This window comes from Azolla caroliniana, unplaced genomic scaffold (assembly GCF_043228905.1).
Source record: "Azolla caroliniana isolate FFs.n. ecotype wild unplaced genomic scaffold, voAzoCaro1.0.p SCAF_11, whole genome shotgun sequence".
Lineage (NCBI taxonomy): Eukaryota > Viridiplantae > Streptophyta > Polypodiopsida > Salviniales > Salviniaceae > Azolla > Azolla caroliniana.
In genome coordinates, this window is record NW_028230446.1 from 11,209,675 (window position 1) to 11,234,428 (window position 24,754).

Here is a 24,754-nt window from a genome sequence, read left to right on the forward strand (position 1 = left end):
CCATATTCTGAGATTCACTCTTCAAATAAGCCCACAATGGAGACATTTAAAAACAACTTTACCACCATATTTAGTAGATAAGCCCAAATTTGGTAATAGAACCCTCTTTGAATAAATATAGGGGGTAAGCTATGTATGTGATGTATTGGTTGTCTTCTCCAAATTTGTGGATTTAACTCACACCAATAAGACAAGAATACAATTAGCCTTGCAACATAAGCAAAAGCAACATCGTTAGCTAGAGTGCATCCAAACACTAGGAAAACATATCATGATATGTATTTATGAATTAAAAATGGCCCAATCTATTACACAAGAAATTATAGCATTCTAGTACTATAAACAATAATATGAATCATCAACAACCTATCACAAAAATAGAGGTTCAACAACCTAAACCTCATTATCAATTAGGTTCATGCATTCCTTATGAAATCCTACACAAACTATACAATTCAAATGGTGTGGAGAATCTTGATCTTCAACTTTTACACATGATTTCCAACAAAGTGGTATGATTCCTTGACCTTGATGAGGTGCCCAACCACATCTCAAGAGGGAAATCATAGTTTACTTTCCATATGTAATCTAGTCAAAACTCACTATTCAAGAACTTGGATGACATTTGTATGAAGCTTGCTACTTAACTATAGGCTCCCTATGCTACAAAACCTTTGTATAAGATTGGTAGCATGCCTATTTGACTTTGTTCTCATGGCTGGCCATGAATGTTGACTACCAGTGTTACATTAGTACATAAAATTCATGTTCGTCTAACACAACATTTGTTTTCCTACATTGGAAAACGAATGCGAATGTTATTCAAGCATTCTTGTGTTTTTTTTTGTTTTTTCCCCATTTTTTTAATGTTTTTTTTTGTTTTTATTTTTATTTTTAGGCTTATTTACCTCATAATAAATAGTTTATCCAAAAGTATGGTATTTATCATTCTTTAAGGGTGTTTTTCTTACACGAACAAAACTTACATCCATAAGATAATGCCATGAAATAGCATTTTACCAACAATGCACAAGAGTGGACATCTAGTTTCTTGAATCACAACCAATGGAAATTGTTGAGTGATAAGGAGGTTTTCCATGCTTATTGCAAGTTACACAAATGAATTTCAATGAGGTGAACAATGTGTTCATATATGTTTCAATAAGAAAGCATAATAATCTCAAAGCCCAACTTTAGTTTATTCTTTTCACTTAAAAACTAAGTCCTCTCAATTTATTATGATTATATCATATATGTATATCTTATTTCAATATGACTAAGCTAGAAACCCTGAAACTACATATAAAATTCAAATAAAATCATGTATTCAAAACTTCAGTTAGATATACTTGAATATGCCTTCTATAAAATGGCGTATGCTTCTCTTTGAATATTCCACAAGGACTTTAAAACAAGATTAAACGAAGTATTTTAAACAATATCACACAACTCTATGGAGCAAAGACTAATAAAGCATGGACCTCATTTGAGATCTTTAAGAACTTGAAATACCCTTGTGCACTATGTCAGTAACTTCAGATTCCAAAACATACAACACCTATGTATGGGCTTTCAAGCCGTTGTCATAAATCGTAAACCTCGGAAGACATACAAAACTGGTTTACAATGCAATGGAGACCAAAAGGTCACATGTTCCATACCTACATTTCACATTGGCGTGTGAATTGGTGGGATTTGAACCCGGGTTAATAAACTACTGCACATCACAAGGGTATAACCTCAATACAAGAAATTAATTATCTAGGTAGTTTCTATGGCTAAAAACTCCTGTTTACTGACTTTACCAACACATTTGCATTGCTCAAGAACTCGAATCAAGATGCTTGATCCACAACTTTTGTGAAAACGTCCTCTAATGTAGTGTCAGTGAAACCCCACGCTTGTATGTCAATGTGCATCTTGGCATTCACAACACTTCTAAATACATCAGCTATTGACACGTCTGCCCTTGATATCTCAAATTTCTGAGTTCCTGAAAGGCTGTATATTCTCTTTGAAGTAGAGGACAATTCATTCACTAGCTTCAAAACCTCTTCTTCCTGGCTTGGAGGTGTGCTTATTGTAAACAAATATAAACCTCCATACCTTGATTTGAGCTGACAACAGAAAATCCAGCATTTCCATGATGATTTTTGCATACAATAGCATTACTTGTTTTCGCTTCAAGAAAAATATAATAGATCATGAAGGTAAGAAGCTGATTATGCAGGGTGGAACTTACCTCTTCAGCAGTGCCAATGCATTGAAGCTTGCCTTTCACAAATATTCCAACACGATCACAAAGTGCCTCCGCCTCCTCCATTGAATGAGCTACCAAATTACAGTCAAATAACAGTTTGTATGAGTAAAAACTAGTTTATATGAGTCACCGTGTACCATGGTAATGCTTATGTTTTATTAACCACATCCCAGTTAAAGTTTTATTAACCACATCCAGTTTATGACTTATTAACCTTATCCCAGTTTATGTTTTATTAACCATATCCCAGTTTACGTGAAAATATAACATTTTAGTCAAATTCAGCTTCTAAAAATCAATAGACTGAGCTGCATTCCAAAGATCTCCAACATGGCTGCTCCAAAGGGAGGGGCACCCTTCGAACCAGGTGATAAGGGCCTTTCTTTGTTGATGATAAAGGCAACAAGGCTGCAATCCAGATGTTCGCGGCCTACTTGCACAGCAAATTGCTATTGCTTGATCTATTGTAACCCCTTTTTGAGTGTCTTGGTCAATGACTAGAAACCAGCAACGGCTAGGCTTGGTTCAGTTCAGCCTTGAGCTTGATTCAGTTTGGCTTGAGCCTTGCTAAACTGGTTAAGGCTTTACCGCCTTGGCCTTATTCAGGCCAAACCAGTTAAGCCGAATCTGAACCATTGTTGATCCCTATTGAGAACCACTTGTATAGTCCTTGATTGGCTTATAGAGTGAGAAGATACGCCTAGTCAGGGTTTACAGAAAAATCCTCTATACAAAATAAAGTAAGTAGATGTCTTTGTAGGCCCTCTAGAGAGTCGACAATAAATACTGTTATTGGCATACAGCAATATCAATATGGCTACCTGTTGAGAATGATTAACGTTGTTGCCCAATGGCTAGCCAGCCCCAACAGCTAGTTAGCCCAACTGCCATATATTGGCCTTTATAAAGAAGAGCCTTCTCCTCCTTATGTGAGACAAACCATCTCTGTATTTTTCTCTCTTGTTGTAACCCTAGATCCGCCCCTCTGCTGGTGTGAATGCGGTCAGAACAGCACCGTGGTAACATTCAAGAGAGGAAGAGGGGGCTTCTCCCATTAGGATGTTCGCTCTCTCTTGTTGTAACATATATGTATACTCTTGAGAATAAATGGAAGGAGAATGTTCAGTTTGCAGTTTTATCAGAGAGAGGTTGCTGCTCGTTGGTCCCCTGCAGCTTTGTCAAACCCTAGATCCGCCCCCCCTTTAGGATGGCAGTGCTATATGATTTAGAGGTGACTTGAGAAAAGAAGTCAAAAGAGAAGAGAAGAGATAATCTAGATTGAGAAGATGGATGAGGTGAAAACATTGGTGAAATACATGAAGCCGGCTGAGATTGTAGTATCTGGAAGTGAGACTTGAACTCCTTCCAGTTGAGTTGACTTCAAACTCGATGTATTGGCCACATACTTGAGTTGGTAGCGTCAGATTATAAGCGCCTTTGAAGGAAGGGGTCTTGATGGCTATCTGACACAGTGAGTGGAAAGTACAGAGAGCTACCCACATGTTTTTGTATACTTGGCTTCTCAACTCCATGGTTCCATCAATTGCCACCACTGTTGATAAAATTCAAAATGTGTAATGATATTTGAGAGAAATTACAGAAAACCTATGTTGGGAGGGAAAATAACATGAGTGTTTCTTTTTGTTTGTGATGCCTGTGAATTTGGTAAGCTTACTAGAAGCTGGTATGTTAGTTCAAGTCATAGGAGTTCCCCTGCTTTTGATATAATACACTCTGATGTTTGGGGACCGTGTTCCACAAGTTCGATGAATGGATATAGATATTTTGTCTCTTTCATTGATTGCTTCTCTTGTGTTACGTTATATTTGATGAAAAATAAGAATGAAGTGTTTGCTTGCTTTAAAGATTTTCATAGAGCTGTTCAAACTCAATATGGTGCAATAGGAAAGGTATTGAGGTCCGTAATGGAACTAAGTATACTAACATTACGTTTAAGGAATACTTGTCAAATCAAGGAATACAACATCAAACTATATGCCCATATACATCAGCACAAAATGGAGTAGTAGAGAGGAAGAACATACCTATTCTAGAGGTAACAAGAAGCAAGATGATTTCTATGAATATCCCAAAGCAGCTGTGGGGACAAGCAGTTTTGACAGCTGCCGCATTGATTAATAGAATGCCCTCTAGAGTATTGCAGTGGAAATCTCCATGTGAGTTGTTGCAAGGAGATTACTCTGGGATTCTTCCATTGAAAGTGTTTGGATGTGTGTGTTTTGTAATGGATAGTAGACCATCTGTAGGAAAGCTTGATCCCAAAGCTGTGAAATGTGTATGTGTGATACTCTGCCACACAAAAAGGGTATGTTTGTTGGAGTCCAGTGGAAAAGAGATTATTTGTTAGCATTCACCTTTTGATGGGTCAATTGAGACTGAAAATATGAGGGAAGAAGGAGAGTGTGGTGCGAGGTTGCTGAAAATAGGATCAATTCCTTTGTTGATCCCTACACCAGTTGAGAAACAAGTGAGCGTAGGAGATGAGGAAGAAGAAGAGGAACTTGCATGCGTTGGGACTCGAGCTGAGGGGGGGCTAAAGGTGTATACCCGGTGGAGGAGGCAGAAGGAAATATGAACAAGTCTAAAGCACCACTTGTGCCATCAAGTCCCATGTCCCAACTTGCCTCAACTTTTCAAATACTTATAGAACTCTCAAACCTAGAAAACACAGGTGATATGATTTCCTCTCCTTCGCCTATAGCGGTTAGGAGGACCTCTCGCAGTAATACAGGAATCCCTCTTGTTTGTTATGGGTTTCCTCAAGATATTGCTCAGTTATCTCTTATTCTAACATATCACCTACACATAGAGCATTCATTGCATCATTAGACTCTGTCACTTTACCCAAGTATTGGAAGGTTGTTCAAGAAGATCCAAAGTGGAAAGAAGCTATGCAAGAAGAACTTGGAGCTCTTGAGAAGAACAAAACTTGGGAGATTGTGCCACTACCACCAAGAAAGCAGGCAATTGGGTTGGGTGCAAATGGGTGTTTACTATAAAACAGACCCCAGAGGTCAAACTAGATCGTTACAAGGCACGATTAGTAGCTAAGGGATATAGTCAGATATATGGCATTGATTACGATGAGACTTCTGCACCTGTGGCGAAGTTGAGCATTGTTAGAACGCTTATTTCCTTTGGAGTGAATACAGATTGGAAATTACATCAATTAGATGTAAAATATGCATTCCTTTATGGAGAGTTGATGGAGGAAGTGTACATGGATATCCCCCCAAGTTTTGGTACAATTCAAACAGTAGGCAAGGTTTGTAGACTAAAGAAATCGCTTTATGGACTGAAGTAGTCTCCTCGGTCCTGGTTCAACAGGTTAAGAAGGGCTATGGTGGGTACGGGATACTGGCAGATCAATGCTGACCATCTAGTGTTTTTCCAACACAAGGAGCATACTACATTACTTGCTGTGTATGTGGATGATATAATTATCACGGGTGACAATGACGGAGAGATTGCCCAACTAAAGGTGCAATTGGGTAAAGAGTTTGAGGTGAAGGATCTAGGTTTGCTACAATATTTTCTTGGAATTGAGGAGTTGTTCTATCTCAGAGAAAATATGTATTAGATCTTCTCAAAAACTGGAATGTTGGGCTGCAGGCCTGTAGCTTCTCCAATTGACCCAAAGATCAAGCCAACTGAAATTGCAGGAGAGAAAGTTGATTGTGAAGGTATCAGAGATTGGTAGGTCGGTTAATTTATTTGACTCACGCTCGTCCAGATATTTCATTAGCGGTAAGTGTGGTAAGTCGCTACATGCATGATCCGAGGAAAGATCACATGGATGCAGTGTACCAGATTCTGAGATATCTCAAAGGTGCATCAGGGAAGGGATTGATCTTTAGAAAACATGGTCATTTCAATATTGAGGGTTATTGTGAGTGTGATTGGGCTAGTTGTGCTGATGATAGGAAACCCACATCAGGATATTGCATGTTTGTTGGGGCCTATCTGGTCTCTTGGAAGAGTAAGAAACAGTCGGTAGTATCAAGGTCAACAGCCGAAGCAGAGTATAGAGCTATTGCTGTAGTAGTTGTGGAGATGATGTGTCTGAGAGCTCTCCTAATAGAACTAAGGATGAATCAAGAAAGTCGGATGAGGTTGTGGTGTGACAATAAGTCAGCAATCAGCATTGCCAACAATTCGGTGCAGGATGATAGAACCAAGCACATCAAAATCGACTGATTCGTTACCAAGGAGAAGCTTGATAGTGGACTGATATTTTATTGAGACCAAAGTTTCCATTATGAAAATGAAGTGATAGGGAGGTCAGCACTAAACAACAGAATGAAACAAAGTAATTTTCCCTATTCTAATTTCTAAGCCAGGTGATAAGTAAATCAAGGACCTGGCTATTTAAGATTATTTAAAGAAACTGATTTACACAATTAAAACTCTTTCTCCTAAAGATAAAATAGCAAAAAAAGCACACACAATAACTCTTACTGGTAAGAATTATAGCACGCCCTTGCTTTGAATTTTTTACCACATTCCATAAAAAATTTCTGGATGCAGGATCAAGTCCCGCACTTGGCTCATCCATGTAAACCACCTGCACATCAGAACTTACATATAAAACACCCCATCTTGCAAGCAATGTGATTAAGAGGAAAAGTATTGGATCAAAAATACTAGTATAAAGGCATAGGGATATCGATGTGTATAGGGCATTTGTTATCTCAGCTCCATGACATAATTGTATTCAATCCTCTAATCCTATAATAAAACTGTCCCAATTTCCACTGCCATGAAGAGTCAGCATGATGAGTATATAAACCTATGCCAGTTCCATGCATGATTTTGGGAGTGGTATATTTGTCCCAAAGGGTAACAAAGCCAAGATCTTGTATGCAGAATTGTGGATCATGTATATATTAACAAATAGAATTGCTCCCAAGCAGGATGTGCAAATCTAATCTCCTAATTAGAGTGTGATTCTAACTTCCACAGTATTATCCTCACATTTTTTCTTAAAACAAACAATAGATTGAATCTAGTTAAATTTTCTCTACACACATCAGAGGATGGATTCATCATCAGGCCACCTTATATGGACATAACTCTATCCTATGCGCTGTGCAGTGTGATAGGGCAGCTGCGAGCATCCTCACATCAGTTAGAGATTGAGGTACGCAGATATACACGAATACCTCTAGAAGAAAGAATTTGCCAACTGTGTCATCAAGGAGTGGAATCTGAAGAACACTATGTTTGTCGCTGTAGTGTCTTTTATGAAATTAGAAGGAGATACCATTGCCTCTTTAAACAAGGCTTTGGCCCGCTATGCAAGGTGACAATGCCTAGGACTTTTCTTGGTAGAAGTCAAGAGACATAGGGAAAAGTTGTTGAAGGACAATAATACAGCCACGGAAGCTCATCCACAAAGGACAATCACAACTTTCTTTAGCCCCATCACTCCTACTAACGCTACAAGTCAATCAAGGGATACAGAAATGGGCTCCCGACCAAGACAGAACAAAGGGATTACAATTGATCGGGCAATAGCAATTTGTCGTGCACGTAGGCCCCGGCCCCCTGGACCACGACCTCAGCACCCTTGTCATCGACAGATAAAGGCCGTTATCTGCCGCCATCACAGGTCCTTCCCTCGCTTCAGAGACCTATCCATTCTAGATCGGCCTATGCTAGAGATCTTTTGAAGACAAAAGTTACAATATGTCTAACTTGAGAATCTCACAGGTACCGAAAACTAGATTCCCTCGTCTGTTTTTATCTTATTTACTTTTATATTTACTGAGAACTACTTATTCAATTTTGATTTGTTGTTCTCAAAGACGAGACAACAGTTAAGTCTAATCTCTTGTTTGGTCTTATAGGTCATTTTGGCCTCTTAAAAGACGTTAATATTTCTCTTTCTTTTTTTCTGCGCCCTTGATGAGCTAGCTGAACTTGCACTCGTACACCACCTGTGGGCTTATACTCTGAATGCTGGATTTTCTACGATGAGATCAGATCTGTTGTTCTCAAAGACGATTTTTTACGGAGTATTATTTACTTATTTTTTTGATTTGTTGTTCTCAAAGACGAGACAACACTTAAGATGTAATCTCTTGTTTGGTCTTATAGGCCATTTTGGCCTCTTAAAAGACGTTAATATTTCTTTCTTTCTTTCTTTCTTTCTTTCTTTCTTTCTTTCTTTCTTTCTAAATCAATAAGTATCTACAGAACTCATGTAGTGTGGACAATAGGGCTCATAAAATGGGAGATTTGTTAAAATTTATTTTTGAGTTATGAGTCATTAATAGATTGAGCCACATGAACATCTAAAGTATCAGAATTTTACATCCCACTCAATACTTGCTTCAGTACAATGAGAATCTCTTTGAATCTCGTTTCATTATTTATATGTACAGCACTACAATAGGTAGGGATTCAGAATTATACCTATTGCTTTTCAATTGGCTTATAATTATGCATAAATGTATGTGTAGAGTTTTGGATAAGTACGATAATATACTTACTTTTGGATTTCCCACTAGGGATATTGCAACACTAAGCCTCCGCTTCATACCACCACTATATGTTGCAACTAGTCTATCACCAAAACCTCCATTTAACAGGTTGACACTCCTCAGAGCATTAACAACAGCCTGTTAAATCATAAAAAAATACATTAGCATATTGTGGTGTGCATGTGTTTATGTGCATTTCACAATATAAAATAATAGAAGGCATTTGTTAATCCATGACAAATTTACTTACATCTTCAAGCACATTTCCATTCAAATTTTTAAGTCTACCATAGAAGAGCAAATGTTCCCGACCTGTAAGTGATTCCCACAACAACCTGCAAACATGTAGGATATGAAGTGCTAGCATAGAAAAAGTTCCATTACAGAGATTGGTAAAACGAAATCTTACTCAAACTGTGGACAAACACCCATATATAAGTGAATTTGATCCATATCCTTCCTGATATCTAACCCTTCAACATATGCCGTTCCTGAAGAAGGAATTGATAGCCCAATCATCTGTAATGCACAACTTTAAAAAAAAATTATCAGACCATGAAAACCTTTAAAAAATAGAATTAATGAACTCAAACACGCTACCATGTTTATGGTTGATGTCTTTCCAGCACCGTTAGGTCCAAGCATACCAAAGCATTGACCTCGTGGAATTGCTATAGAAAGCCCTTGAACTGCATCCTTTGATTTTTCTCCATTTTTCCCAGAGTAAGTTTTCCATAGATTGTCACAAACAATTGCATAATTCAATATTTCAGCATTCACAGCTTCTTGAACAAGAATTCTCTGAGAAGAAAACAAAAATTTTGCATTACATCTAGAATGTACTGTGTTCAATATGACAAGGCTATAAAAATGATACCCGTTATGATGATACTCACTTCATTTGATACATCAGAAGTCTCTATATGCAAATCTAAATGTACTACACCATCTGCAGGAAATTTCCCATTTTCTTGAATTCTATGTAGAAATCCTTTTATATAGCTGAAGTTTCTGGAATTGATCAATCGGTCCAAGTAATATGAAAGTGGCATGATAAGAATCCACTCTGTCAGCATTATTGTAATGACTTGGCATACTCCATTTTCAGGATCCCTCAGATTCTTCCACTGCATACCTTTTGTGCCTTGATTATAGCCTGTAATAGAATACTGTGAAAATTCATACAGGCCGCGATATAAAGCAAATCCTGGAAGAAGCTCCATAAGAAATAACACTTGTTCTGCAAGAGAAAACAAGACGTGACATTCAGTGATTTCAGCAGGGAGTTATTACCACTTCAAATTAAGGAACACACACAAATCACTTCAATATAATTCATTGATAACCCCTTGACCAACTCAATTCAATATCAATGTCTTGAAAAAGAATGCTTCACAATCAAGCCATTTATTTGTTGCTAGGAGAACACCTATTTGAAAGAATCAAAGCTCATCATAGGAATATTAAATACAGAAGATTCATTTTTCTGCTTCTCAACTTGTCCAGGGTAATAGGTGAAAACAGGTTTGGAGAGCTAAACATACAACTTAAATACAGTTTTAAAATGGATGATGTGCAACTGCTTGACATTCCACTGATATACTGATTGCTAGGCGCATTTCTAACATTGAAAAATGCAGTGATTATTTGTCCAGAGGATTATACCCTCACTTTTTATTGTCCAATTTTTGAAGAAATCCTTTCACAAACTACCTCATAAATTACATGATGCAAGCAGCAGAGGTTGATAAGGATGCAGTTTTCACTTCTCCCCATTATACATATCTTAGAGATCACCAAATAGATTTGATAATACCTCTCCAACAAGAGTGCGTACTTTCTCAGTGAAATCTTTTCTATCCTCTGCTATGGTTTGGAGAATGTGCTCTCAAAAATTTGGTCACATAAAACATATCCTAATCTAGAGTCTACAACTGCAATAATACCTCTGATCTCTAAAATGGTAAAGGGCTTCATTATATGTTTCCTTTGAGTAGTTCAGTACTGTATCATTCATAAAAAGACTAGTTGGCACTGCACTGCAATACTCTTGCATGTGTTTAATTTTGTTCCGCAGGAGAGCTCACTTAGAACCCACAAATTTAGGCTTACAGGAAAATGATATAGGATATGCATCCTAGACCTCAGGGAATGGTTACCCATACCAGGAACAGCCAGTAGATATTAAATAACAGCACTGTAATTTTCCTAGTCATAACTGGAATCCAGAACCAGAAACATTCGAGCACGGGTTCAGGAAAATTTCTTAGAGTTGCAACATCTTCTTGACATATATGTTAGATTAAATATTTGCATCTTGATTTTTACTATGTACTTGTGCAACATGCAATCCAGTCATCACAAAAGATTCAGACAATAGAAGCTTACATACTGGGAAAATTATCTTCCTCAACAAATGACTGAAAAAGAAAGGCACCAAGAAGACCAAATCCAAACACATATTGATAACCGACAACTGAAAAGAAACATAAGAACAGTTAATTTCAGATAGCTAAATAAATATGAATAGTTTCCAGCATATAATATCACACAAGTGAAAACATAGATATGGATATATGAAGCTCTTATTTCTCTTAGTCTGCCTATATGTTCCTGTTCGCCTAAATACACACATATATACATACATATAGCACATATAAGTAAACAGGTAAATTACTAAACAGATGTAACACCTCTCCCAAGAATAATTCTGGTTCTAATCTTGTTAGTGATGCTTGAATGGAGTTATACATTATCAAATCAGTACTCTCAAGGTTGATTGACAAATCTTTGTCGATAAAAATTGAACTTAAGCCATTTAGATGTATTGTTTAGTTCCTCTCCAGAGCCGGAGATCAACATTGAGTCATCAGCATATAGAAATATCAGTATGACTACTATTGTTAAGCATGTTTCTGAACCACCCAATTTCTATATGTAATTAAATACCTCATCTATATAAAGATCAAAGAAGAAAGAAAGAAAGAAAGATATATTAATCTCTTTTAAGACGCCAAAATGGCCTATAAGACCAAATAAGATATTACATCTTAAGTGTTGTCTCGTCTTTGAGAACAAGTCAAAATAAAATAAATATTAACAGTAAATATAAGATGAAAAGAAAAGAAACGAGGGAATCTAGTTTTTGGCACATGTGAGATATATAACATCTCTTAAGAGGCCAAAATGGCCTATAAGCCCAAACAAGAGACTACATCTTCAATGTTGTCTCGTCTTTGAAAACAACAAATCAAAATAAAATAAATATCACTCAGTAAAATATAAAAGTAAATAAGATAAAAAGAGATGAGCGAATCTGGTTTTTGGCACATGTGAGATTCTCAAGTTAGATAAATTGTAACTTTTATCTTCAAAAGATCTCTAGCATAGGTCGATCCAAAATGGAGGGGTCTCCGAAGCGAGGGAAGCACCTGCGATGGCGGGAGATAATGGCCTTTATCTGTCGATGACAACGGTGCTGAGGTCGTGGTCCATGGGGCCAGGGCCTACGTGCACGACAAATTGCTAATGCCCGATCTATTGTAACCCATTTGTTATGTCCTGGTCGGGAGCCCATTTGTGAATCCCTTGATTGACTTGTAGCATTAGTAGGAGTGATGGGGCTAAAGAAAGTTGTGATTGTCCTTTGTGGATGAGCTTGTGTGGCCGTATTGTTGTTCTTCAACAACTTTTCCCTATGTCTCTTGATTACCCTGTATTATTGTTCTACCAAGAAAAGTCCTAGGCACCGTTGGTCCTCATATTCCATTACCTTGTGTAGCGAGCCAAAGCCTTGTTTAAAGAGGCAATGGTATCTCCCTCTAATTTCATTAAAGACACTACAATGACAAACATAGTGTTCTCCAAATTCCACTCCTTGATAACACAATTGGCAAATTCTTTCTTCTAGAGGTATTCGTGTAAATCTGCCTACCTCAATCTCTAACTGATGTGAGGATGTCCGCTTGCTGCCCTATCACACTGCGTCGTGCATAGGATAGATGGATGTCCATATAAGGTGGCCTAATGATTGGTTCATCCTCCAATGTGTGTAAGAAGTGTGTCTTATAGTGCAACATCCACTGATGATTGGTTCATCCTCCAATGTGTGTAAGAAGTGTGTCTTATAGTGCAACATCTTTGTACCAAGTGAAATTATGGGGCTGATCCATGTTATCATGTTTTCCAAGTTAATAATATCAGTTCAAATCACTCTATTCTTATCCACTTTGGTCATATTTAGATGGGGAGAGTCCAAGCTATATTGGAACGGGGGTAATGCATTTATACTCATGCCATGTGACTCGAACCATTGCTACATTTCCGCATACCAACAATGAGTGTCTCCATTTTCAGCCAGTTGTCTTGATGACATAAGTGCCAACCTTGGGTACCTTCGTTTTGAGAGCTCCCAAAGACGTTGGAGACATGTGACTAATCGGAACAATGCCTCGGTGATTATAGGTGCCGCTCCCATCTCTGCCGTGTTATATCATGGGGCACCAATGATTTGCTCCTTATCATGCGGGCAATCATTGACACTAAAGGTCTCTCTAAATCTTTCCACTGATTTGCCTTGTTAAGACTCAGTCCCCACGTTTCTACTTCATAGAGAAGAGTTCGTGTGACGAGTGTATCAAGTAACCACAACTTAGTTTGTGGCTCTTGGAACTGCAAACATGCACATTGTCTTTCAAGAGCACCAAGGTAAGCATATCCACAAGAAAGTCAGGCACAAACAGCCTCCCTTAAGGAAAACCTAGGTCATGTAAGTGTTACTCCTAGGTATGTGTAGGAACAAAGATATGTAACATCTTTTACAAGGCGAAAATGGCCTATGAGACCAAACAAGAGATTACATCTTAAAATGGTGCCTAGTCATTGAGAGCAACAAACCAAAACAAATACAATTAGATATATGTTCTAAAGAATATAGTTAATCAGCACTTGAGATTCTGAAATCAGTGTGAAACTAAATATGGGCCACTTCCATATGGATAGATAGATGCTTTTAGCATCCATAGAAGAAAGAAAGAAAGAAAGATATATTAACGTATTTTAAGAGGCCAAAATGGCCTATAAGAACAATTAAGAGATTACATCTTAAGTGTTGTCTCGTCTTTGAGAACAAATCAAAATAAAATAAATATTACATAGTAAATATAAAAGTAAATAACATGAAAAGAAAAGAAATAACAGTAAATAGAGAGGCCAATATTGACCCATGGGACTTAAGTACAAAAGTTTTCTTGATGTGTAACTCCTTCCTAAGTCCGGATATTCATACTTCGAAGCGCGCCAAGTCTCAATGTGTGAATAAGGCATACACATATGAGATCATCGTTCTACATGTTGTCTTTAGTATGACACTCAAGTCATCACCCGCTCTTAATATATCATCATAGCTTTCACAGAGATCTTCAGAGAGAAGTACCTTCAGTTCCAAGTGAAGATACTCTTTACTTATTAATAACAAGGGTAACAAAACCATGAATCAAATGTTCAGGTTCCATGTGCACAACACATTATTATTGCACAATCTACTATAACCCCTTCATGTGTCCTAGTAGAGACACCAATTGTGTGGCCCTTGATTGAGTTGTAGCGTAAGGTGTGATGGAGCTAAAAAACAGCCACAATGGTTCTTTGTTGATGAGTTATGGTTGTATTGTTGTTCTTCAGCAACTTACGGTGCAAGTTATGTCTCTTGAGTTCCAGCAGAAACTATCCCAAGCAGCATTGGTCTTTGTATTCCATTACCTTGTCTAATGGGCCAAAGAATTGTTTGAAAAGGTGTTGGTATCTCCCTCTTGATTCATAAAAAATGGCACAATGGCAGATGATGTTCTTCCAATTCCACCCCCAACAGCCAAATTGGTAGATCAATTCTTCCATAAATTTATATGCATATTTTCCTAACTCAATTTGATGTGACGAGAGTAGGTTATAGTACACCCCTATTTTATTCCAATTATGAGCTGAAGATGTAGTACAACATCAAAGGCTATCTTGAAATCCACTGCGCAACTATCGATTCTCTTGTTTATGTGCTTGTCGCTCCTCAATAAGGGCTTGAAGGGTCAATATGTGATCCATAGTTGTGAAACCCTTCTGGAAAGGTACCTGTCCAGCTGAACAGCAGCTATTTCCTTCTACCCCCAGGTAATGGCTACTCATGATGGTCCTATAATTGCTAGGGATCATGGGATCTCCACTCTTGAAAATTGGTACAATACTCTTGCATATTATGCCAAGCTTGAGGTAAGGCCAGGTTTCTCGTGCCCATTTATGTGTAGAAATTTCCCAGGTTGCTTCTCCTTGGAATCATCTCTTTGTATTACTACACTCCTCATCATACCAACTATTTTCTGTGCCTCTACTACACATGGGCGCATTGGCAACTGGCATAGTACCATCTCTTAAGAGAGGAAATGCCCAACAAGACCAAGAGAAAGAAGAAAAAAAGAAAGATATATTAACGTCTTTTAAGAGGTCAAAATGGCCTATACGACCAAATAAGAACGCGGGTAGTGCATTTATACTCATGCCATGTGACTCGAACCATTGCTGCATTTCAGCATACCAACAATGAGTGTCTCCATTTTCAGCCAGTTGTCTTGATGACATAAGTGCCAACCTTGGGTACCTTCGTTTCGGGAGCTCCCAAAGACGTTGGATAAATGTCACTAATCGGAACAATGCCTCGGTTATTATAGGTGTTGCACCCATCTCTACCCGGATTATATCGTGGGGCACCGATGCTTTGCTCCTTATCATGCGAGCAATCATTGACACTAAAGGTCTCCCTAAATCTTTCCAATGATTTGCCTTGTTAAGACCCGGTCCCCACGTTTCTACTCCATAGAGAAGAGTTGGTGTGACAAGTGTATCAAATAACCACAACTTAGTTCGTGACTCTTGGAACTACAAATGTGCACATTGTCTCTCAAGAGCACCAAGGGCTGCATATCCACAAGAAAGTCGGGCACAAGCAACCTCCTATAAGGAGAACCTAGGTCTTGTAAATGTTACTCCTAGGTATGTGTAGGAGCGTATGTATTCCACCTTTTCCTCTCCCAAGAAGAATTCTGGTTCTGATCTTGTTACCCATGCTTGAGTGGTGTTAAACACCATCACTTTAGTTTTGTCCATGTTGATTGACAAACCTTTGTCCGTACAAAATAGTTTTAAGGCATTTAGATGTCTTTGTATTCCCTCCGGAGAGTCAAAAATCAGCACAATGTCATCAGCATATAGTAATATTTGTATAGCTATACCTGTTAGGCATGCTCCAGAACCCTTGAATCTCTCTATGTAATGTGATACCTCATCTATATAGAGACCGAAGAGAGTGGGGATAGTGGGGGGATAGTGGGCATCCTTGCTTCACTCCAACTGTGCTAGCCACCACCTCTGACAAGCCCTTGGAAGACCGCACTTTTCCTGACACGGATTCATAGAGTGCATAGATTCCCCGTTGGATATATGCAGGAACACCAAGGGCTTCTAGCCGTTGCATAAGCCGAGCACATGGCACAGTGTCAAAGGCTTTTCGGAAATCCACAAAGCAGCAATAAATCCTCTTATTGTGGCCTCTTCCCTCCTCAATAAGGGCCCAGAGGTTGAATATGTGATCCAAAGTTGTGAACCCCTTTCCGAAAGCCTGCCTGTCCAACTGAACGGCAGCCATTATGCTCTGCCCATATACTCAATTCTAATTCTAGAATCAACCCATATAGTTTAGACAAGTAATGGCCAATCATGATTGTCCTATAGTTGCTTGGCATCATGGGGTCTCCACTCTTGAGGATTGGCACAATGGTATGCTGAGTCCATCTAGTAGGGAAACCTTCACAAATGGCTCTATTAAAGATGTGTGCTAGCAATGGGAGCAAGGTGTCACGGGCATAGATAAAGTGCTCACCCACCAATCCATCATGATCTTGGGTCTTCCCAAATTGTAGCTGATCAATGGCATTTCTTACATTTTGTGGTGTAAAGAAGGTTGATTCATGTGGCGTGAGGCATTCGGGTGGGGAAGAGGAGGTTGCCCCGGGATATCATATAGAACCTTTGCATATTCATGCCACACCTATGGTGAGGTTAATTGTGTGGTGGGTTGCCTCTCATTAAACATTTTCCATGCTCTTTTACTCTCCTGTCCTAGAAACAAGTGATACAAATGATCTTCAAATTTGGCCAAATACAATCTCTTCTTCTTCCTTATGAGATAGTAGCGTTGGAAGGTTGCTCTCGCTTGGTTGTGTGTATAAATGCCCCGTGTTACATCACGTTGCAAGCATCTCCTTGTATCACGACATTCCTTATCATACCAACTATTTTGTATTACTCTACCAAGTTTGGGGGGATTGGCCGATGTGTGAGGGAAGGCATTTGTAGCCGCTTTATGCAATGATTTGGACAATCCTTGGGTAACCTCTTTAAGGGGTGCGAAAGGATCCAAATCTAGCATGCCATTGTATACACTACAACTATACACATCAATTGTCTCGCGAGTAAATAGATACTTAGCCAGCCCATCTCCTTAGCATATACATCCTTTGTGCATCCATCCTTTACCTTGAAGCGTAGATATGCATGATCTGCTGCCAAGCCAATAGGTCTACCCAATATTGTGAACACTGTTATTTCAAGTATAAGAGATGGAGATCCCATTAGATAATCGACTGTGCTTGCACCCCCTTTTGGGTTCCAACATGTCAAAGCATTTGATCCAAGCCATTGTGCCAAGCCATTATATATCACAAATCCCAAGGCTAGAAAGTGTTTTCCATATTCAGTTATAGCACTCATATATTGAGCTTGTCGCTTTAGACCAACCTCTTCTGCCATAACGTCTCCATAAACTGCCTCGTTGGTGTTAAACATAGTTGGTTGTTCATCCTTGGTTCGTGTATTATCTCCTAATAGTATTATCATCATATAGTGGTAGATATGGTGATTCACCTAGAGGTGAAAACCTTGAGTAGGCAAGTGGAAAGTAGCAAATTGCAATATATAACTCCCTAAGATCCCCTCTTTTTATTCGTATCCACATGTAGTGTGCATCTACATCCTTATGGATAACATGCACTCTATCATGGAGCTCCTTTTATGAAGCTCTTTTGTGTATAGCACAGCCACTCCTCCCGAACCTCTAGTGCTTCCTTGTGCTCGAGGTTAAGGGCGACATATTGACTCCCAGTTATATCCTTGTACCTCGGGGAGTTTGCTAGCCATGCATTGGCGAGTCTCTATATACATAGCAATATCTGTGTTTTTCAATGTATCTTCAAAATATCTGACATCTGTCCGTAGAGAGCCGTTGCAATTCTATATGGTCATGTGTAGGGTCTCATAGGCGATATATCGTCATGCAGTCCTCTTCTCTGTAATAATGACCTTGCCATCTCTATAAACGGCCCATTTTCCTTCCTTTCTTGCATCAAGCACTCGTGGCATGTTTTCTTTGTGGTGTGCCACTTGGGCTGGAGTGAGATCGTCATCTAAGTATATTTTTTCACCCTTGAGTGCCCTTCTTTTAGAGAGGAAAGTTGTTTTCTTGTTAATATCCATGAAACGGATGATAAGGGCTTTAGCTCTAGACTCATCTCTTCCCACCCTCCATGCCAAAGCAAATGGAATATCTAATGCTCCAATCTTTGTTCCGAGATTCTTGGCATCTTCTTGTGGACTTCCTTTTTCAGCCCAACCAAGAACTCGTACATGCAACACATGAGCTTTCCTCTTGGCTTCTTCTTCTAATGTAGCATTCATCATTGCCCTCCTATCCATGGATGTTCCTTTTTGCTTTTTCACTACCTCTATCCAAGGAGCATTTGCTTTAATTTCGTTTTGGGCGTGCTCAGCTTGAGCTTTGGCATCTTTGGCCATGTCTGGTCATGTTTGCATTTCCTTAGTGACATTGGCTTTCACTGTAGAGATGCATCTTTCCACTGCTTCTTGTCCTTTTTCGAAATCCACTTTTATAGCTCCTAACTCAACCTTACTTAAGGATATTTCATCCTTAAGGTATTGTGTCATATCATCCTTAAGATCTAAGTGTGATTTCTTCACATGGCTTATTATGTCAAAGAAAGAAAGAAAAAAAGATATATTAATGTCTTTTAAGAGGCCAAAATGGCCTATAAGACCAAATAAGAGATTATATCTAAAGAGTTGTCTCGTCTTTGAGAACAAATCAAAATAAACATACCAAAATAAACACATACAATAAACTAGTAAAACTGCAATGAGGAATGAGGGAGCAGTTTACCTGTTGCTGACGATGTCTTTGAGAAAAAAATGGACGAAAGGAATCCCATAGCAATTTGTAAATTTATGTATACAAAATAGAATATGCATTGGATGCCATATGAATTTCGTTTGAAGAAATTTAGACCTATAAACATAAACACAATCCACATAAGAGTTTTTTTCACATATAAGGGGGTTCATGAGACTATTAATGGGTTCATTTAAACCCCAAAAGGAGGAAAATAAGAGGTTTAGGACATCATACTAGTCTAACTTCTCTTGCTGAATATAGCTCAGATGTAGGCATCTGATGACAGAAATTCAAAATGCTTTAAACAAATTATGCCACTGAATAAGAATCATCCATCTATGTAACGATACACTATAGACGAGAGTTTTGAGCTGATGCCTTTGGGAAACTTTTCCAATATAATTAAAATGACCCACCTCCCAGTATCATCCATATATGTAGCTCATATGACCTCAAAATAAGGATTCTTAGTTAAAATATAATCTAAATGTGGTTGTCTAGTTCTAAAGAGTCTTTGTATTATCCATGAGCTCCATGGTTAGTTCGTGTCTACTATCCATTCATTATGTGAGGAATTGAGGATACTTATCCCCTTCGTATCCTATATTCTAATAACCACATGCTGACCTCTAATTCTCGCAACGATGGTAGGTCAATCAAAGGTGGGCTAGGTCTGTATGTTAATACTCAATCATGGCAATGACATGAGATACAAGAAATACGCAAGGTCCGTGTTCTATCTTACAGGGAAGCATCGTCATTTTATGGCCACCACACTAGAAAGTCACCGGCCACACTATGCTCTTGACAGCATCACTACACTGCTTTTGGGTTGTATTCCTCAGATCAGGAACAATAAATAAAACCCTAGACTTCATGATCCCTGATTTTCTTAATGAGAAACCCTTACCATAATGCAAGTTCTTTAATCAAAATCCATAACTATACTCAATAAATTGTAATCTAGATTCTTCAATAATCTTAGTACATAGTCCAGAATTTCTAAATCCGAATCCTCATATACACAAATATAATATCCACCTTCACATGTATCAATTCACAAACAGAAATACCAATAACAAACTTCAAAAAGTTATTCTGCTGTGAATAAACATGCTATCTGTCCTCTCAAAACAATTGTGAAGTTGGGTGTGTGTATGTGTATAGCAGATCCTTTGAGAGGAACGCATTATCATCACAGGGGATCATTACAGCTGTGGCAAAGAGATTTCCCCATTTACTTCAACTACAGATACATTCACACTAACTGTAAACTTCGATAGTCGGGTATCTGAGATATCAACGGATAGGGCCCTAAAGATGTATCTACATTAGCATCTATGTTTTTCATAAACAATACTGAGCAGAATGAGGGTACTGAAGTAGCTAGACCCTATAAATCATGGGCTACATTGTGCCAAACACAGAACCCATTAGATAAATTGAGACGATTTTGTGTCAGTGCTCTAGTTCCAGCAGATACTGCATGGATGTATACCTACATTTCACATTTCTGATCAGATTGTTATAGAACAAAGAAACATAAGTAGGTTTGCAGTTGGTTTACCAATCAGAGAACCAAATATCATGAAACATATCATATAAACTACTGAGATTAACAGAAAGAAAAAGTAAGTTATCAGCCAATATGCTCCATCTTCAAGCCCATGCATCTTCATCATTATTCTGAGCTTTTGTTGCTTTTCATACACGAGAGTTGCAATAATCACCTAAGACAATCACCAAATTTTCTTTATTACACAAATTATATCTATTCCAAGCATAAACAATGACACACTTTGACAATGTTCTTTATTTTCAATAGCTACTCTATACAATTGGTGTTGGCCCTCATCGCTACTGTAATCCTGTATAGAAAAGATCTGAAGCACCCATTTGCATCTCCAAAGAAGAAAGAAAGAAAGAAAGATATATTAACGTCTTTTAAGAGGTCAAATGGCCTATAAGACCAAACAAGAGATTACATCTTAACTGTTGTCTCGTCTTTGAGAACAACAAATCAAAATAAAATAAATATTACTCAGTAAATATAAAAGTAAATAAGATAAAAAGATACGAAAAAATCTGGTTTTCGGCACATGTGAGATTCTCAAGTTAGATATATTCTAACTTTTGTCTTCAAAAGATCTCTAGCATAGGTCAACCCAAAAACGGAGAGGTCTCCGAAGCGAGGGAAGCACCTGTTATGGTGGGAGATAATGGCCTTTATTTGTCGATGACAAGGGTGCTAAGGTCGTGGTCCATGACGCCGAGGCCTACATGCACAAAAAATTGCTATTCCCCACATGTGAGATTCTCAAGTTAGATATATTCTAAGTTTTGTCTTCAAAATATCTCTAGCATAGGTCGATCCAAAATGGAGAGGTCTCCGAAGTGAGGGAAGCACCTGTTATGGCGGGAGATAATGACCTTTATCTGTCGATGACAAGGGTGCTGAGGTCGTGGTCCATGACGTCGGGGCCTACATGCACAAAAAATTGCTATTCCCCAATCTATTGTAACCCCTTTGTTATGTCCTAGTCGGGAGCCCATTTGTGTATCCCTTGATTGACTAGTAGCATTAGTAGGAGTGATGGGGCTAAAGAAAGTTGTGATTGTTCTTTGTGGATAAGTTTGTGTGGCTGTACTATTGTCCTTCAACAACTTTTCCCTATGTCACTTGAGTTTTACCAAGAAAACTCCTAGGTACCGTTGGTCCTCATATTCCATTACCTTGGGTGGTGAGCCAAAGCCTTGTTGAAAGAGGTGATTTCATAAAAGACACTACAGTGACAAACATAGTGTTCTTCATATTCTACTTCTTGATGACAATTGGAAAATTCAGATTCCACTCCTTGTTACATCTGAGATGTTGCAAGAATTTGACTCAGTAGAGTTGGGCTTGAGTTGGCGATCCACGGATTCTGAAAACTTACAGAGTATGGAAGATATCTTTAGAAATGTTATCTACACACGGATTAGCCATTTTGAACAGGCTAGAAAGATATTCATGAGGTCATGTTTTTACTTGATTTCCACATATGCATGTCACTAACGTAGTGGATTATATTCTTGCTCCCACCACATTTGTGCCTTTTATACATGAGCTCTCAGTGTCACCTAAACCCATTGTACACAGAAGAGATGTTTTGTTCCTTATTATGTAGGCAGCCATCAAATGTAAAGCTCATTCGTAATCTCTCCAATTATGTGCTCACGAATGCTCAATCCCCAAATTTCTACACCCTAAAGGAGATGTAGTCATTCGTATCAAACAACCACAATTTTGTTCACAGTTCTCAGAACTGACTATGTGCACATTGTCTTTCAGGGTGCATATACACGAGAGATTCAAACACAGACATCCTCCTGTAGGTAAAACCAAGGCCCTCTGAATGATACTCCTAGGTATGAATGTAACCCTGTGAATGATACTCCCAAATAAGTATTCTAGTTCTGATCTTGTTGCCCATGCTTGGTGGTGTTAAATATCATCCCGTTACTTTAATCAAGGTTTACAGACAATGCTAATTTATACAAAACAACAATAGAGCATTCCATGTCTTTTTAGTCTCTCCAAAGAGTCAAAATTCAACACAATGTCATCAGCATATAGTAGCATCCGTATGGCTATCTCCACCCACACATTCTCCTGCAGCACCCAATCTCTCGATGTAATTTGATACCTTATCTATATAAAAACCAAGACAATGGACATCCTTGTTTCACACCAATCATGCTAGCCACAACCTTTGACAACCCATTAGAAGTGCCACTTTCCCAAACACATACATATAGTGCATATATTTTCCATAGCATATATATAGGAACTCAAAGGGCTCCTAGCTGTTGGATGAGCCCAGCACATGATACAATATGAAGGGGTTCCTGAAAATCCAAAAAGTGGCAATAGATTCTCTCTTTTGGGCTCTTCCTTCCTCAACATGGTCTTGAAAGATCAAGATGTGGTCCATAGTGGTGAACCCTTTTGGAAACCTTCCTAACACGGTGAATGGACACCATTTCTCTCTGCCCATACACTCAATCCTGTCTCTAAAATTGAGCCATATAGTTTGGCCAAGTAATGAATGGCCAATCAAATTTGTCCTATAGTGGCTAGGTATCACAGGATCTCTGCTCTTGATGATTAGTACAATGATATGTTCTCCAACTAGTAGGAAACCTTCACATATACAAGAACGAATGCTAGAAGTCAAACCATTGAGGCAGGGGCACAGACAAAATGCTCACCTTGGGCTTTTCCAAATTGTTATAAACACTTCAGAGAAAGAAAGATATGTTAACATAGGTTAAAATGGCCTATGAAACCAAAATGGGAGATTACATCTTAAAATGTTGTCTCATCTTGAGAAACAACAATAACTAAATTAGTAGAATTGCTTAAGTTACCTGAGAATATTGTTCACCAAGCACTCATATTCTAAGGTTAGATAAATTTCTGCCTTCAAAAGATCTCCAAAGTAAGGGAAGCACCTTCGGTGTCAGGTGATAATGGCTTCATTTGTCAATGACAAGGATCACAGATACATGGTAGACATGCACATATTTAAAGACGCCAAAATGGCCTAGAAGACCAAATAGTACACCCTAAAATGTCCCGTATTTGAGAACAAATTGAAATATAACTAAATAGTAAAACTTCCTAAGGTACCAGATATTCTCTTAAGCTAATCATATGTTCATTATTAGAAAAAAAATGAGCTGAGGAATTGTACAGAAGAAAAACTTACAGGATACAGTAGCTGTATCACCCACATGAAGAACAATGGACCAAGTAATGATGAAAAGTCTAACATAATATGTGTAGTTAATTTAGGCATTTCTGAAATAAACCACAAGGGAAGCTGTGCACTTGACCCAAGAATCAGACGTAAATATGCCTGAGACACCTAGGATCAAGAAAATAAAAATATACTCCTTAGGATAAAAAGTAGCCACATAATGAAAAATAACGAATGAATTAATAGGTTTCGCATAGATCTTTTCTATTCGTCAAAAAGTTCAGCATATACATAACTCAGGAATTAGATCACCACGATAGAAATATGAGCAGGATAATGCATACTAAAATGTTCCGTGGATGTGTTCACATATCAACTTTTCACATTCAGAAAGATTAGCAATTCATGTGCATTAGGTTTATTAGAAGGTATGGGAGTCAACTTTTAAGAAATTATTAAGTATAAATGGTACAAGTATTATTAAAAGCTACATTATATTTCTTTCTGATTTATGGTTGATAATATCATTAAAATATTGAAAACAGATCAAATATGCTATTTTAACCATAAGAAGTCCAAAATCATAAAATAAAGAAAATGCATGGAGCTAATTAAAATGTTAGTTTCAGCTATTAGAAGGTGATTTTTACTGAATTCATCCACATGCTATATGACCCGATTCAGAATTAGCATGATGAAGATATTTTCTTCTTCTATTCTACATAGAAGCTATCATTAAACTACTGGAAACAGATCAAATATGCTAGTTCATCCATAAAAAGTTCATGAGCATAAAATAAAGAAAAATGCATGGAGATCCTTAAAATGTTGGTTTTTGCTGTTGGAAGGAGAATTTTGATGATTTCATCAATGTGATATGAGCTGATTCGGGATTATCATGATGAAGTTTTATTTTCTTCTTTTTTCTATTCTAGATAAAAACTACCAATGATATCAA

General features: G+C 38.0%; 1 protein-coding gene across 1 annotated transcript in view; it reads right to left on the bottom strand.

Annotated features, from left to right (window-relative positions):
• Positions 1-1,671: 1,671 nt before the first annotated feature.
• The window catches only part of LOC147857773 (ABC transporter A family member 8-like), a 32,528-nt gene continuing 9,445 nt past the window's right edge, over positions 1,672-24,754 (bottom strand). The window contains exons 7-18 of the mRNA XM_087327142.1: positions 23,806-23,964; positions 20,622-20,784; positions 19,043-19,168; positions 11,159-11,242; positions 9,663-10,006; positions 9,367-9,567; positions 9,176-9,285; positions 9,017-9,101; positions 8,776-8,904; positions 6,740-6,845; positions 2,243-2,331; positions 1,672-2,117 (exon numbers count right to left, since the gene is read on the bottom strand). Of these exons, the coding sequence (XP_087183268.1) occupies positions 1,836-2,117; positions 2,243-2,331; positions 6,740-6,845; positions 8,776-8,904; positions 9,017-9,101; positions 9,176-9,285; positions 9,367-9,567; positions 9,663-10,006; positions 11,159-11,242; positions 19,043-19,168; positions 20,622-20,784; positions 23,806-23,964 (1,878 nt within the window). The 3' untranslated portion in view covers positions 1,672-1,835. The remainder of the gene's footprint in view (positions 2,118-2,242; positions 2,332-6,739; positions 6,846-8,775; positions 8,905-9,016; positions 9,102-9,175; positions 9,286-9,366; positions 9,568-9,662; positions 10,007-11,158; positions 11,243-19,042; positions 19,169-20,621; positions 20,785-23,805; positions 23,965-24,754) is intronic.